Raw genomic sequence first — 16,854 nt, 5'->3', positions numbered from 1 at the left:
CCATTTACAAATTTAGTATCATTACAGTGGGGAAAAGCAGAAGAGCTCTGCACAAAGCCACTTTGCAAAGCCAATTTTCTCTGCATCAAAATTCATTTAAAATTACGTGAATTGCGTAAATTGCCTTTTTTTTTAGGTGTTTCCAGCAGCATCTTTATTGTCAAAGGCTTAAATGTCTGACATTAAATACGTTATTTTCTTAAAAAATATAGAAAAAGGTGAGATGGCTGAAGCATCTTTTGAGTTAGTTTTTTGCATCATGCCCTGATGTGCAGAACATCCAAGAAAGATCCAGAATACACCCGAAGACACCATGTCTCTCGTCTGGACTTGGAGACCTTGGGTTCCCCCTGCAGTGCTGAAGGAAGGTGTACACATTTTCTTCACATTTTGAAGAAATCCCTGTATTCAGGGTAGTTTTGGTTAAATACTTTTATTTTTATGAGAAACACAATCACAGTGTCAGACTGTTTGACAACAGTAAAAATAGGGGTATGTATTAGCAACATATGGATGGATGGATAGATGTTCTCATTGACTGAAACATTGACTGCATAAGAGAGCTAGATCAACTGAGTGTGACTTCGCCATAGGAAATGTCTTAATTTCGGTTCCAAGGAAGTAGTGATTGTCCAAGTCGGTGTGAGTCAACATTTCTATGACAACCACTCTTGCCAATCAGGAGTCAGCTTGTTGGGAGGCCACACCCCTACCACTTGAAAGCGAGCTCGAGACAATCTATCCTTTCAAATGTTGCGAACGCTCAACATATGACAATTAGTTCTGGTTTGTGAATAATAATGATGTCTTTAGAACATGAAAAAAGACAAATAGCTGCAATTATTCATGGCTATGCTTTGATACACATCTATCTGTTATATTATTTTTTAAGCTATTATTATTTTAAAATATCGTTCTACTACCAACTGAATGCAGCGTGTGTGGGTGTGTATTTGCGTTCATATTACATCAATTACATATTAAAGGGGTGACACTGATTGTCAATTCATTTTAGTCCCTCTGAGCAAATCAAGCCTCCATTAACTCTTGCTGTTTAGATTGATTCTCGCCCACGGGGGATGTCTTTGTTTGCAAACACGCACAGAGCGACATTAATGCTAATCACCAAGAACTCCAATCTGTTTGACTCGCATAAAATTCCAAACAGTCAACGTAATGCACAAAAAAGGAGGGAAAAATAGTTTAATACATGGATATTTTGAATTTCGAGGTGCTTTTATTGGAACAATTTGGAACTATGGAGTCTGTTCAGGGTACTGCTATGGTAGTTTATACATTATGGGACAACTATCTAGCACTGCACAACATAAGGGAAATCTTGCAATGTATCATAAATATTGGGATACACGTATTGCACAAGCTGACATCACCATGTCGCTAAATTTTCAGCTTATTGTGCAGGCCAAGTAAAAAGTCAAAAAAGTACCCAAAATACAGAACAGAGCAGTACTTTTTATTATAAGCATCACTTTTTTGTCTGTCAGTCAGATGAAAGTCTCTTCAATGACTTTTTAATGCTTTCTACGCCAAATTGCAGGTTCCTGTGAGTCACAATGCATCAAAATTAGCTGACCCTTCAAAATAAAAGTCTGCACATGGAACAATCCTTAGAAGTATGTTTATTAGAATTCTGGATTTTAATATACATTCTAGATTATACTGTTTTTGAAGAATACAATTTAAGGGTATTTTAGCTGGGTGTCCTCGATTATGTAATTGGGAAGTCTCAACAAGTGCCTTCTGGTCTAGAAGTTTTTGACTCAAACTGAAGAGAGGCACCCTCTGACATCATGACAGGCTCGAGGGAAGAGCCTGCCTGTGGAGATTTCGCAGGTTAGCAGCCAAGGGGAAATGCTTCACTGCTTTCCTTTCAAAAGGTGAAGATAAAGTTAGGTCAGCCGTGGACCGTGACGAAAAAATTATTTTCGTTCTGCTGTCGACGACAGAGGCTGTATGGAGATGTTAGCGTTCGCTTTGAGCGCTGGCTGCAATCTGCAGGCAAACATTTGTTTTTCCTCACTTTGTGATGCAAAGCCTTTCTGCAAAATCCGCGGCAGGATCATACGTCTTCCGTTGGATCGCCCCACCGGCCGCTATTTTTAGCTGGTAATCAGTAATTGAGAGGACAAAGGGAAGGGATATAAAAGGAGACGCAGAAAAAGGAGGAAGAAAAGTGGAGAGAAGAAAAAGAAAAAACTGGGACAGCTTTTGTGTGAAGCCAATGCAACTGTTGACATCTATCACCCGTTCGGTTGAGGTGCTCTCTCTTCTGACAAATTGTTTTTTTTTTTATGAAAACGCCTCCATTTTCTGTTTACCTCCATCATCTGTGGCTTTATTTAAAGGGTTCCTGATGTCTAGAATGTGATAATAGAGATGTTGAACAGCTGCGGTCCTCCATAAAGACGCTAACACCCGTCTCTTTTCGTCTCTACACACACATCCCTCTTTAACTGGTTTGTTGTGAATCATTCCATCCAGCCGTAGAGCGAGAGGAGACATTTATTAGCTGTTACTAAAGCGCCGGTAGGCCTTCATCATCTGTAGCTGCAGAACATGAGTCTTCATGAGTCCATTGACGTCAGATTTATGTGTTATCTGGACACCATGAGGTATGGCCTCAGTTTGTTTTAAGATCACAGTATGGGTACTGGAGCCCTAAAAACAGTGGAAACGATGCTTATTTCAAAGATGATTGCATTTATGAATATTAAAGAAATCTATTTCACCCTTGCTTAAAACTATTTGCGACAGTGCGCACAGCCTGTAGAAGGCCTTCTTGGCTCTGTGCAGATGGTCCGTTTCGTATGTGATTCTGTGTGACTCGTGCGCTCAGTCAAGCCAAAAAGGTGCAGAGCTTCACAGAATATCCTCCAAAACTGCCTCCAAACATCTACTCAGCGGTAAATAACAGGTTTGGCTCTCTTTTCCTTTAGTCGAAAGCTGCCACATTCAGACCACTGACAGATAAAATGAACAAAGTCTATAATAATAATAACAACATCATCCGGACAAATGTTTGTCCCTCAATATGGTGTTAGAAACAAGCCCCCACCTCTCATTGCTGTTTTTTAATTAGGGCTGTACGATATGAGGAAAATCCAGATTTGCGATATTAGTGAGCAATATTGCGATGACGAAATAACTTTCAATTCATGAACAAATAGCAAAACAACCATAAAACATCATTTATATTTCACTGCAACAGTTTCATTTAACCCTTGTGCTATCCCAGGCACTTCACCATTGGGAGTTGGGTCATCTAGACCCACTAGACAGTGCTCTGAACCTTTTTTCTTCTACATTAAATGTCTCCATCAGTACGTTGGTCAACAACGTGAAGGGGTCCATCCGATTGGTCAACTGCATAAATGGATAGATTTGATTCATTACATAATTAAATGTGCCTTAACAATTGTGCTATCCTAGGCACTTTAACATTGGGAGTTGGGTCATCTTGACCCACAAGACAGTGCTCTGAACCTTTTTTCTTCAATGATTTGTGAACCTCACTGGTGTCCATGGATTACATGAAATCTTTCCACCTTTATCCACCTTTGTGATGGTAGGGAGAGCACGTCAATGTAAGGGTGGGGTCATTTTGACCCCACAAGATAGCACAAGGGATGAGATTGTTTCAGCACATTCAAGGTACCCATTTAAAAAAATTGTTGCCGTCTTTTGCGATATAAGTATTGCATAGCTTGATATTGCGATAACGATATGTTTGGGATTTATTCGGGAGGCGTAATTTTAACCCTTTTGTACCAGAACTTTAGCCCCGGGGTTGACATTCTTTCTGCTATCGTAACTCTTCAATCGTTTATTGACGTAATTCCAGTGGATTCTGAAGTGTAGGAAAGCCTCTTTGCACTGATGTGGAGCACAATTGTGTGTCAGAATCAGCTCATTTACGTCGATTGCGTAAACTTTTGAAGAGTTATGGTATGTCAAAGAGTGTATTGTTGTTTAGGTGTTGCTGGCGACAACTTTAGTGTTGAAGGGTTAACCACAAGTACCAACAAAAGACCATCATGTCTGAAGAGAGCATTGACTCCAATGTAAAAAGGCAGAAATCTGTCAAAAATAAAGGCGATGTTACAACTCTGGGACCCATGGGTGTACTTTTACTTGTAACTTCAGTTGTTCATGCTTAATTAACATTTTGTGGAGCGTTGTTTAGAGCAGTATTGAGTCAATGTGGCTACCATTTTGGATCAAATGGGGGCGGGGGCTGGTTCGAATCCTGGCTGGTACCCTTGTGTGTGAAGCCCCATGTTCTTCCTGTGTGTGTTTGGGTTTTCTCCGGGGACTCTGGTTTCCTCCCTCAGTCCACAAACATGTTTTATAGGTTGGTTGGTGAATCTAAATTGTCCTTTGGTGTCACTGTGAACATGTGGTTGTGCGGCACTGCCACAGAAAGAATGTCCACTACCTTCACCCAACCACCGCTGGGATAGGCTCCAGCAACCCAGACCCTGAAAGGGATTCAGTGGGTTCAGAAGAAATGGATATTTTTCATTCTCTAAATCTCTGTTCTGCCTTGCGATTTTTTATGCTAAATGTATTTATTGACTTTGTTCAACAATAAACTGTGACTGCTGGTTTCAACCTGCTCTGTAATTGTGCACACAGCATGTGTCTTGGCCCTCACCTCCAGAAAATGAAGAGGCAGCAAGCTGTGATTGTCATCTTTGTGACCCTGAGTTTAGGCTCACAGGCCACAGTCAGTCATCTTTTTTTCTTCTTTTTGATACTTAGATGGTCCTAAACAGAATAGCCCAGATAGCCCTACTTGAAGCTCATGAAGCAGTTATTGGCGGGCTTTTTGCTGCAGAAATGCACGGAACCATTCTTTAAATCTCTCATGCGTTGACATCTTCTAACCAACCGTGTCCTCCCACTTCTACATCCCTGTGATCATCAGCTACAAGCCATGAACCGGTTGTAGCTTTGGCTTGTTTTTTCTTAATGCAGCACCGCCTCAAACAGATCGTCTTTCAGAATCATTCAGGTTCGTGGAGGATTAAAGTCACTCCTCCACATCTGATGTGTGACACGGTCTGATCACACCCAGATCAACGGAATCAACAAAACAGCCTCGAATGAGGTGACCTCACCGCTGACGGTGTTCACTCCACTTACCGGAGGGTGAACGTTGTGTCATCATTATTGATCATGGAGAATATTCTCCAAGCCAAAGCTATTTATGTCACATATGTGATGCGTTGGTGTTCAGGCAATGAAGGGGATGTCATGGATGGTATGCAAGTAGCAAAACACAAATTCAAATTAGTTTAAAAAAAGAAATAAAGCTACTGTTTTAAATAAAAGACCATTTAAATGGGCCCTATAAAAAAGAAAAACACATTTATGCGTTTATGTGACATTGTTATTATTTTTCAGTGTTAATTACATTTTTATATCTACTTTTTTTTAAAACACTCATCGTAAGGGGATGAGTGTATGGAGCATGGATGAACATGAGTCAGTGAGGATAGCATGTTTCATGCGTGACGTAGAAGACGTGTTCTTGACACAAAATCTCAAGATTTTGAATAGAACCTGATGTGGACTGTCGAGCTACATCATCCCAGATTCACCCAAAGACTATAGTTTTTTTTCTAGAAAACCCCGAGACCATCATTAGGGCTGACTGATTGTAAATATTAGACAAGTAATTGTCTGAATGTGTTTGACAGTAGCACAGGTCCCCAAAGTGATGCCATCCAATGGAAACTCCCATGAGGACTTCATGTCTCCTCAGTCTCATATCTTGTAGCTAATTAGATAAATTCCGTGAATCCTGAGAACCATCCAGGGTGTACCTCACTTTCGTCCAACAACAGCAGGGATAGGCTCCAGCATCTCCATGACCCCGAAAGTGATTAAGCGGGTTTTAAAGAGGAATGGACGGATGGATGGATGGATGGAGAGGAGTCCTAGTTTTGATTGACTGACATACGTGATAAATGCAGTTAGCAAGTAGTTACAAGGAAAACAAATAGGGTGGTAGATCTTAGGGACCAGGTTTGGGTTGTCCCGATCAACACCTTGATCCTAAATATTTGAGACAAGCTTGTAATGAAGCCAACGGTAGAGTCATCTGATTTCGTCAATAAATAATGCTTAGTACCATCAGCAAAGTAACAAAACATGTTTTCTACCTATATAACGCAGTGAAAAAAAGCATGGGGCCCAGTGAAGAGCCTTGTGGGACACCATGAGCTATAATAACTCTTGCCATTTGAATAAACAAACTTGATTGTGGTAAACAAATGAGACATCAGTTAAATAAAGCAGTTCTTTTCACACCTAACTCTTGCTCCATTCTCTGTAAGAGAGTTGTTTTTAGTTTAGAAAAAAAAAAATCAAGACAAGTGGTGACAATAATTCACTGTATGAGACCATAGGCCTGTTCTCAAGCCGCCACTTTGTTTATCTATTGGTTTATTTACGCGAAACAACACAAGAAGCCGCCAAATTCTTGTCTTTATGCACATTTGCAGGTTTGGTTGAGATTCATCAAGCAGGTCAGATATTTTTCAGAAACACAAGGTCAGAGGCAGCAGCATGAAATTATATGCCAAGCTAATGATAATAACGCCATCTGATGAGGACAAATGGTGGACATTAAAGCTCCATCGCTTGTGATCAAGATATCCAGTGTTTGTTATTAATGTTAAGCTGCCATGAATGTTCCTTCTTGTCACTTTTAGCATCCAAATATGTCATAATTTTACGTTTAGCAAAATAAATAATTTAGATTTTAGATGAATGCAAAGACATGAATACTGAATAGATCTTTTTTTTCTGTAAAGAACACAATTTTATTAAATATGATTTAACACTAATTTGTGTTGTGGATAAGTAACAGAACTCTTTCAACAAATCTAGGAAAATGCTGCCCTGTTGTGTTTGTTTTTGGAAATGCAGCAAAAATTCCTTCAGTGTTTTCAATTTCTTTCTGTTCCAATTTTCTTTTTTTTGTTTTTAATCAAATCAATAAAAAACTGTTTCTGTTGCAGGTTATGGACACATTGTCCAGACTTTCACATACTGCAATTGCACAACAAACTGGAGTCAGGTAAGCTGAAATGAAAGAAGAAAAAAAAACTAATGCAGCTAAAAAAAAGTTAAATTGTATTTTTAATTGGGAAATTGTTCCTTTTTTCTTGTAGACCATTTCCAACGGAGGACAGTGTTGACGATGAGGACATATACAACCACCTGGAGGACCTTATGGAGTATGAAACTATATATTGTCTGTTTATTACACACCAGTTCCGAATTTGCTGCGTTTTACTCTGAAAATTACAATTTCTCAGCTGGAGGTACAAATCTATAATTGTTCAAATTAGTTGGATAAACTTTAAAGACAATACCACTTTTGATATCCCTTAGTAAGCTGCAAATATTATTAATTTTATTTGAAAAAAATCCCAGTAATGATTCTATAATCTTAAATCGTCCTCTTTTGTTAACAAAAGGTTACATTTATTTAAGTTTATTACAAATATTAAATAGAATGAAGCTGTGTTGCACTGATTTTTTGCTCTTTTCAAATAATTGTGTCTTTTTGCTTTCATTTTTTGAAGTTCCAATAAAAAAGTAGCTTTTTTTCACCACATTTGACAGCTTTGCACAAATACTATATACTATAAATATTTTTGGTTTCAAAACAGCAAACAGATATAATTCTGCAGTTCCTCCACATCGTCTGTGTGTTTTTGGAAGCAACCTGGCGGCATGAGGTCAAAGGTGATCTGATGGCAGCCACAAAACGGAGGAATAAAACATTCAAACAGTTTAGCTAGATCACACAATCCCACACAACAGAGGAAGTGTGAGGAAAAGTTAAAATAAAATGAATGAATGAGCAAGACGGTTTGTTTTCTGGGTTTAAACTGGTTGATTTGAAAAGAAAGGAAATCCGCCGATGTTCTCTGTTCTGTGCTGCAGCGAGAACGGTGTGGAGGATGAGGAGGATCTGTACGACTGCGTGTACGACGATGAAGAAGGCGGGGAGATCTACGAGGACTTGATGAAAACAGAAGCCATCGCTCCTCCGGTTAGTTTTTGCAGATTCCTCGTTACCTTAGCAACATAACTTTTGTCGCTACACGCCGTTTAAAAGTCGAGAAACTAAACGGATGCAAGAGGTTTCAGTGTTTGATCTATGTTTTATTAAATTTATCTTCATAAAATGTTCAGGAAAACGATCCAGCTCTGGTTTTTTTGGGGGGTTTGAATAAAATAAAATCTTAATGACAAAAATTCATTTAATAAAAGTAAAGAAAAGTAACAAAAAAATCCTAAACCCCCAACTTTGCTATTTATGTTTTTTTAATCAATTTGATTTATCCACAAAAAAAAGAACTACATATACAATGTTGGAATCTGTTTCAAAGTTCTGACTCAAGTGTATATATTATATTATTGCCGAGGGTGGCACAAGGGTTAAATAAACCAAAAAATGAACAAAGTGTATTAAAAAATGTATTTAAAAAAACGCCCCTCTCACCCTCCGCGGGTGGTTTCTCCTCCAAGTTCGGGTCCTCTACCAGAGGCCTGGGAGCCTGAGGGTCCTGCAGTATCTTAGCTGTTCTTAGCACTGCTCTTTTCTGGACTGAGAGGTCTGAGGTCTTTCCAGGTATCTGTTGTAACCACTCCTTCAACTTGGGGGTTACTGCCCCCAGTGCTCCAATTACCACAGGCACCACTGTCACCTTCACTTTCCAGGCTTTCTCCAGTTCTTCTCTGAGTCCCTGGTATTTCTCATGTTCCTTCTTCCTGATGTTCCCATCGCTTGTCACTGCCACATCCACCACAACGGCTTTCCTCTGTTCTTCATCCACCACTACAATGTCTGGTTGGTTCGCCATTACCATCCTATCAGTCTGGATCTGGAAGTCCCACAGGATCTTTGCCCTCTCATTCTATAGGGACCTTTAGGTTTCCAGTTCATATTCCACACATATGTTCCAGAATGTGGAATGAATGTATATATATATATATATATATATATATATATATATATATATATATATTCATACAGATTTTATTCTATGAAAAATAAGTCCACATTTAATTCTAAAATTCTTTTGGTCAAACAAACATATTTCACATTCTTTACAGCATTTATAATCTAATCTACCATGGAGTCTTCAAGCCATCATAAAAAAAAAGAAAAGTAAAGAACTATATGTGAATAAAGTTGTAAAATTATTTTGGAAAAAAGGCAACATTTTAAAAGAATGTTCATGTGCAATTGTGGAAAAAAAAAGTTAAACAAAATGAGGAAAAAGGCAAAAATGGCAGAGTTAATAAAGTTGGTCAGCAACTGTTGGTGAAGGACCCAAAATGCAGGAAACTCAAACATTTAATAAAGAAACTTGAACAAGACAAAAAAAGTGACACAACAGATGACATGACAACCAGAAACTAACAAAATAGGAGAATTTCAAACAGAACATGAACAAGAACCAAAACCAACGATCACAATCCTGACAAAAGGTTCTATAATCATGAGAAATAAACTTCAATAGTTAATGAGAATAAAGTCAGAAATTTATGTTTTAAAAAGAATAAAACTCTGTCTTTTTGAAAAAGAAGTTACATTTAGCTTTTAAGACATTTTTACCCAAAAAACGATGAAACATTACTGTTTAGTTTATGTTGCAGACAATTGATAGAATTGGATGAACATCTCACTGCGCTAGACCTTCACTGAATCTGCTTTACTTCTTTTGTACATTTTTATTCGTTTAAATTGTCTAATAATTCTACGACTTTCTTCTCTTAACATGTTGACTTTTTTTTGGTACGACTATATTCCTGTGAAACTTCTTTCTCATAAGAGTGGGCGAGTCCATTTTTGTCAGATCCTGGGGGCTTGTTTGGTAATTTACAAAGAAAAAAAACCCAAATGTCATCATGTACTTGATGAACATCTGCTGGCCGTAACCTTACTTCAAAGCCTGGATTAACTACATCTGGTTAGAAGATCAACCGTTCTCACCCTGCAGCGTCTGTGTGTGTTTGTGTGTTTGTGTGTGTGCAGCCGTTCCAGAAGCAAGCAGAGACCGACATCCGGAGTTGCTGCTTAACAGAGATCAAGCAGACGGAGGAGAAATACACAGAGACCTTGGAGTCTATAGAGAAGGTACACAGTCTGAATATGAAATACTTCAGATTTAGAAAAGAAAAACTCAGATTGGTTTTGTGTCAGTGCATTGTGATGAAATCTCTAAATATTTAGAAGTAAATAGTCAGTAGTAGTACTTTTTGTGCTTAGTAACACCATCAAATGTTTCTGTTAGGTAGTAGTTTCCAACGAGGAATGTTATTTTTCGTGAATATCTTTTTGAAAAACACTTTTGGGTACATCATGTTCTTCAGCACATGGAGAAGGAAAACAGTACCTTTCTCGTCTTTAAATCTACTACTAAAATCTACTTTAAATCTATTTCACTTCATAATTTTTAAATAGTTCATAGTTTTAGTAGAAAATAATAAAGTAGAAAATAATAAAAAGGTTAGTTTTTTGTTGGGACATTATTAAAAGATGAAATGAGGTCATTGTATGTTTTTAATCGTTTTTTTTCTTATTTTAATTTGAAGGTCTTCGTTTTGCTTTTGTTTTTATAAGGTTGAAATATGCTTTTATTTTGTAAAGCACTTACTAAAGTATAAAAAGTGCTTTATTAATAAAGTTTGATTTATTTGTACTGGTATTAGTGTTCACAACAAATGACACCCCCCCTTTAAATACGTGTTTTTGATAAAAAAAAATAAAAAAATAAAAAACCATTCGTCATCTTTGTCAGTGATGTTCATAGTATTGTAAGATAAAATGTTAAACTATTTTAATCAAATATGGGTAATAAATAATAATAATAAAGTTATAACAAATATTATTATATTATTTGTCATAATATAAATATTGTTAAGTGTATTTTAAATTTTAAAAAATGTGTGGAGCATCAGTTTGCTTTAAAAATCTGTTATTTTTTAGATTATGTTTTAATAATTGACTCAAAAAAGGACGGAGGAAGTTAGCCGTCACTTAAGCTAATAAAAATGTTCTTTATTTTACACTGTCGTGTTTGAGTTTCTTTGATACAGCGCTAGCATGTGACAGTTCATGAACACACCCTGTGAAGCTGTTACAATTCTGCAGATTTAACTGTCACTTGTCAATCAAACAAAATCAAATTGTTTGAGAAGCCACCTAGTGGTTATTTGGTGAACTGATCTGCCTGAACTTTTGTTTTTCACCTGCTTCAATACTGAAGTCAAAGGTTTGTCACTTGTGTCGTACTCATAACTCCCGAGTTTGCCCAAGGCAAGCAACCAATCACAGTGAAATACACCCTCAAGGAGGCGGGGTTTAAGGGTTCCAGGATCTTTATTTGTCGAAACAGGGTGAAACGAATATTGTCCCTGTGGTCCCAGGCCAGCCAGTTATTGAGAAAATTAAAAAAAACAGGACTGAAAATTGAGCTAAAAATAAACAAAAGTATAATAAAAATAAACAAAGAATTTTCTTGGAAAAATCAACAGTATAGATAAAAATCCAAAAGAAAATGATTACGAGATATGTTTTGTTTACATGGTTATTTTAGCAATGGTATGTTCGGAAAGTCCGCTCCACTGATGAGTGTGGTCGGAGTTTTCTGGGAGGAAAATCATGAAAATGACAATGAGTTTAGTGCCACAACACTGACCGTCTTTGTTTCTGCTTTATGCAGCTCTTCTGAACATAGACTCATAAATATAGAACCGTTTTTCCATTCCCCATCTCTAAACATGTAAACTAAAGTTCTTCATTTGCTTTTTTTTTTTTTCTCTCTTGCAGCACTTTATGACGCCCCTCACCATGTTTTTATCCTTGGTGGAAATAGAAAAGGTGTTTGTAAATATTCCAGTAAGTTCATTTTGTTTCTTTCATCCTGAATTACAGATTATATAAAGATTTGAACCCCCAAAAGAAAATGGTTTATTCTACTTTGTAAAGATTATTTTCAGTTAAAAAAGTCAATCACCACAAATTAATTTAACTTTTAAACCACTTTTGACAAAAAATAATATTTAAAAAAATGGTCTTTAATGAATTTCTACTTAAAGAAAACTGTCAAAATTAATTTTTAAGTAAAGTTTTGATTGAATAGATTCATTGACATTTTCTTTTGCTCTTGTTTGCCAGGAACTAGTTAGAGTTCACAAGTGTTTACTTCTGGAACTCCAAGACTCGGTCCTGCACAGAAGTGCTCAGAATCTTTATCAGATCTTCATCGCCTTCAAAGAGAGGTATGAACCAAAAGAACCTGAAGCATCAAAGAGGAAGGCAGGACTTTTTCTGGACTTCTGATGTTCAAACGGCTTTAAAAAAAATGTCAGCATCTCTGAGATCTTGTGTTAAGTTTTGCTGTAACGGCAGATCTTTTCTGTTTCTACTAATGGAATTGAATGGAACAGGTTACTCATCTATGGGAAATACTGCAGCCATGTGGAGACCGCCATCGCCACTCTGGATGACATCTGCAAAAACAGAGAGGATGTACGCATGAAGCTGGAGGTACAGTAAGAAGTGTTTTTGGTTCTTGTTAAACATAATTATGTAAGATTCTTTTAACTTTTATTGGTTTTTTTTGTTAGTTATTTTTTTCAATTTTTTATTCTCCATGATTAAAGTATTAATTAACATTTTATTGTTCACAATTACAGTGAAAAGTTACAAACTTTCATTTATGATTTTAAATTTGCTCTTATAAATCTTATACAGTTTTTATTATCCAAAAACTGTTTTTTTTTAAAAAGCTTTTTCAAAAATACATTTTTATTCAAATTGAGGAATTTTTTTTGGAACGTTAAGAAATACTGTCTTCCTTTTCAAAATAAAATATAACCTTAAAGCTGCAAAAGACAAAACTAACATTTTTTTTAAAACATTAAGTCAATTTTTCTTTAAACTACTGATGAATTTAATGATATGTTTAGTCTTTTTTTAATGCAAACGTAAGGGAACTTTCCTTTTCTTTTTCATCCAACATGGTGGAAGTAGCTTTATAATAATGCATATAATTTTGTTTAGCTTAATTTTACACTTTTCAAAACTATACAAAAAAAACATTAGTTTTGGCTTTAAAGTGTTATTTGTTGGGCAAAAAATGACCACGTTGCTGTTTGAAAGCCGATTTAACCCAGAAGAATCCAGAACCCATTTTTTCTTACAAATAAAATGTGTATTTTACCACAAACCAAGTGGTCCACAAAATCCACTCCTGATATTTTTCTGTTTAAAATTTAAGTCATTAATGTATGTAACACAAAAATGTCACAATTTAAATCCCTCATTTAACAATTATATTTAATAATGGCAACATTTTTAGGATTTGTTTTTATGTAAATATTTTAATGTAGATACATTTTGCAATTCTATTATGAAATTTCATCCTGTTTTCTACCTAAATTAAACATTTCCATGCAAAAAGTGAAGGAACATTTAGAATGAATGTGTGAGATTTTTTTTGTGTTTAAAGATCGCCCCCCAGTGGGCAAAACAGGCATTACAAGAGAATAAAAACATCTACCTTGACAGATTTCAATAAAACTGCAGAACTTTATTGATTTTTCCACCAGTTTCTTCAAAAAACAAACTAAAAAGGATGTAATCAAACGGAAAGTAATATTCCCTGCAGATGTATGTAATTTCTATTGATGTGTTGTGTTTGTGCAGGAATGCTCAAAGAGAGCAAACTATGGAAAGTTCACACTGAGAGATCTCCTGGTGGTTCCCATGCAGCGCGTCCTGAAGTATCACCTCCTCCTGCAGGTACAGACTGTCCCCGATTAGAGAGGGAGAGAGAGAGAGAGAGAGAGAGAGAGATGGAAAGATGGAGAGAGAGAGAGAGAGACAGACAGACAGACAGACAGAAATAATGTATTCAAGACTCATGGACCAATCAGTAAAAAGGAGTACACAGACCTACTACCTTAAAAGAATACACAAGTTGAGGTACAGTATGTAGTTAATAAAATATACATTAATTAAAAAGGATAAGAATAAATACCAACATAAAAACATTACTTATACATACCACACCATAAAAACATTTGTCACAATGACAAATAAAAAGACAGTCCCTCCATAAATTTGACTGGAAGCTTATGGCACTAAATCTAATGTTACTTATAGCCAAGATGAGAGTATTCTCTGAAGCATTGAATCTGCAGATAAACTTGAACATGTGTGAGCGTATGCAAGCCCAGAGAGTGTTCATTCTGAGAGAAACGAACAGCTCACTGGCACTCGTCCTCCTTGGCTTATTTAAAAGCACTCTTAGAGCATCATTTGTACGCCACCTGCAGCTTTCTCATACTGGCACTTTTATAGTTCGCCCAAAGATGAGCTGTATACAGAGGACTATAAAATGCTTTAAATAATGTCACCTTGACTCCTTCTGTACAAATACCAAACTTTCGAGAAAGAGTGTTGGCTTGGCCAGACACCACACCACACTGCTTGTAGATATATCTGCGTCATCTGACAAGTCTTCTGAAAGGACATGCCCAAGATACTTGATCTTATTAGTACACACAAGCACAGCATTTTAATAGGTAAAACTCAGGGAATTTTTTGTTTTTGTCTTCTTTTGTCTGAGAAATCCTAATCAGACTTTTTTGTGCATTAAATGTGATGTCATCATCAAGCCCATAAGCTGAACAGATGTTAAGCAGTTGTTGAAGACCAGCAGTGCTTGAACTCAACACAACTAGATTGTCGGCATACATAATGGTTGATAATGAGATCTCCAGCCACACAACCAGTGTGACAGGCTTTAAATTTAAGAGACAATTCATCCAAGTGTGAATTAAACAGAATAGAAGAGAGAAAGCCCCCTTGTCTCACCCCAAAAGGTTCCGACACCTGGTTTTTCCCATTTAACCTGCATTGTTTGTTGAGCATACCAATATGCCAGAAAACGCACAACACATTTAGGTACACCTCTCTTCGTCAGTTTCATAAATAATTTCTTATGATTTACTCCATCAAACGCTTTAGTAACGCTTAAAAAACACAGAAAAACAGAGGAAATTAGACACCTATATTTCCAAATCATTTCTTTAAGAGCATATGAGTACCAAGCTTTTCCTCAAACCCAAATTGATTGTGAGTCGTTTTCGCAAACTCTGTAATCATGTCCAGCAGGATTATCTCAAAGAGTTTAAAGGGAATACTAGCTACAGCTATCGGTCTGTAATTTTCAGTGCAACCAATCTTTCCAGTTTTGTTTTTTAACACTGGTACTAACATTACAGCTATCATAGAGTCTGGTAAAAAATCCATGGACAAGAAAAGCTGTAAAACACATTGCAAGTCCTTGCACTGGCAAACTTCACCTGCTCAGAAGATACCCCACAGTCCGGAGATGGCTTGGTGAACATTATGTGTATTAATTATATCAGTGGTATCAGTATCATTGGCTACATACAGATCACTCTGGACACAGTTAAATATTCTTATATAGTTTTGTCGCCATAGCTCTAAAATAATTTTAGTGCCAGAGACCCCGTCTACCACACATGCAATTGTTTTTATGCTGGAAATATTAACTTTCACTTCTTTCCAGAAGTTTCAACTGTTGTGACAAAATAGATTCCTACCCATGGAGTCAGCTCTCTTTGGCTGGTTGTTTATACAAATAAAACGTATTGTATACTCATAGCTTGCATTGGTAACCCTACGGTAACCCGATTCTCACCAGCTCTTTCAAAATAAAAGCTTTTAGAATTTAAAAATGCTTAATAAGTCCAAAACGTATCAGTAAATGTTAAAAATATAAAAAATTCTCCAGAATTCCCCCCCCCCAAAAAAACAAAAAAAAATGTCCTCAATCATGGATAACTTTACTTTCAGGAGCTCACCCCTCCCCCCCTTCATCACTAAAAACTGATATTTGAGCTTTTCAAATCAGCCAGCAGTCAACCTTCCTCATATTATAAGCTTGATTTGCATAGAAATGTTGTTGATTTGGTTCTTATATAGGATATTCTGCACTAGAGCAGGAAAAATCTCCCCTGAAAACTCCATAAAATGAGACTGAAGGGAGATTTTTCTTTCCCCGCCCTGTGTGTAACCACCTGTATAATTGATCTGTCTATTTTTATCCGTCTGCACATATTTCCTACAATCCTCCCACTTCTCATCTGTGCGAGATAATGCCCGCTATCAGATTTGACGGAGGTTTGAATGACGGAGCTGGATCTACGGACGACAGAAACTAATCAGTTGGGTTTCAATTCAGGAGGAGAAAAAAAAAAAGCAATAGAAAAAGGCCTCCTTAAAACCGGCGGAGTTGTTTCGCCTTTTGTCCACCAGAGGCAGCGCTGTCTGTGCTTTTGCTCATTTCTGCTCCAGCAGGTTGAGTTTATGAGTGTTTGAGGGGAGTGACTGATGCAGGAATTTCCTCTGATGGAGGACAATTGGGGAAGAGGTGCAGAACAGATGAAGGGAGCCGAGCAGGAAGGAGCCACAGACACTGATCTGTCCATGAAAGGTTACAGAGTCTGACAATGAAAAAATACGATTTTTAGCATCTTTAAAAAGAGTGTTAAATAACAGAATTTAATTTATTTTTCATTTCCACTCACTTTCAAATGACAAATACAAATCTACATGACTTCATTTGAAATCTATTTATTGAATCTAATTTGTGTCAACTGTAGTACTGCAAAAATGTCTCTATAATCTAGATTAATTACGAATCTTTGTTAATTTTCTTTATTTTCAAATTAATTTAATAATTTCAATTTCATTTAGTGTATTTT

General features: G+C 36.6%; 1 protein-coding gene across 4 annotated transcripts in view; it reads left to right on the top strand.

Annotated features, from left to right (window-relative positions):
• vav3a (vav 3 guanine nucleotide exchange factor a) overlaps window positions 1-16,854 on the top strand; it is a 97,808-nt gene that overhangs the window by 37,659 nt on the left and 43,295 nt on the right. For all 4 annotated transcript variants that reach the window (XM_023949929.2, XM_023949928.2, XM_078938320.1 and 1 more), the window contains exons 3-10: window positions 7,050-7,108; window positions 7,203-7,268; window positions 7,984-8,092; window positions 10,085-10,186; window positions 11,882-11,950; window positions 12,230-12,333; window positions 12,502-12,601; window positions 13,763-13,858. In XM_023949929.2, the coding sequence (XP_023805697.1) occupies window positions 7,050-7,108; window positions 7,203-7,268; window positions 7,984-8,092; window positions 10,085-10,186; window positions 11,882-11,950; window positions 12,230-12,333; window positions 12,502-12,601; window positions 13,763-13,858 (705 nt within the window). The remainder of the gene's footprint in view (window positions 1-7,049; window positions 7,109-7,202; window positions 7,269-7,983; window positions 8,093-10,084; window positions 10,187-11,881; window positions 11,951-12,229; window positions 12,334-12,501; window positions 12,602-13,762; window positions 13,859-16,854) is intronic.

Source organism: Oryzias latipes, chromosome 20, assembly GCF_053564925.1.
Source record: "Oryzias latipes strain Hd-rR chromosome 20, Olatipes_Hd-rR_3.1".
Classification (NCBI taxonomy): Eukaryota; Metazoa; Chordata; class Actinopteri; order Beloniformes; family Adrianichthyidae; genus Oryzias; species Oryzias latipes.
This window is presented reverse-complemented; position numbering and strand designations above follow the sequence as displayed.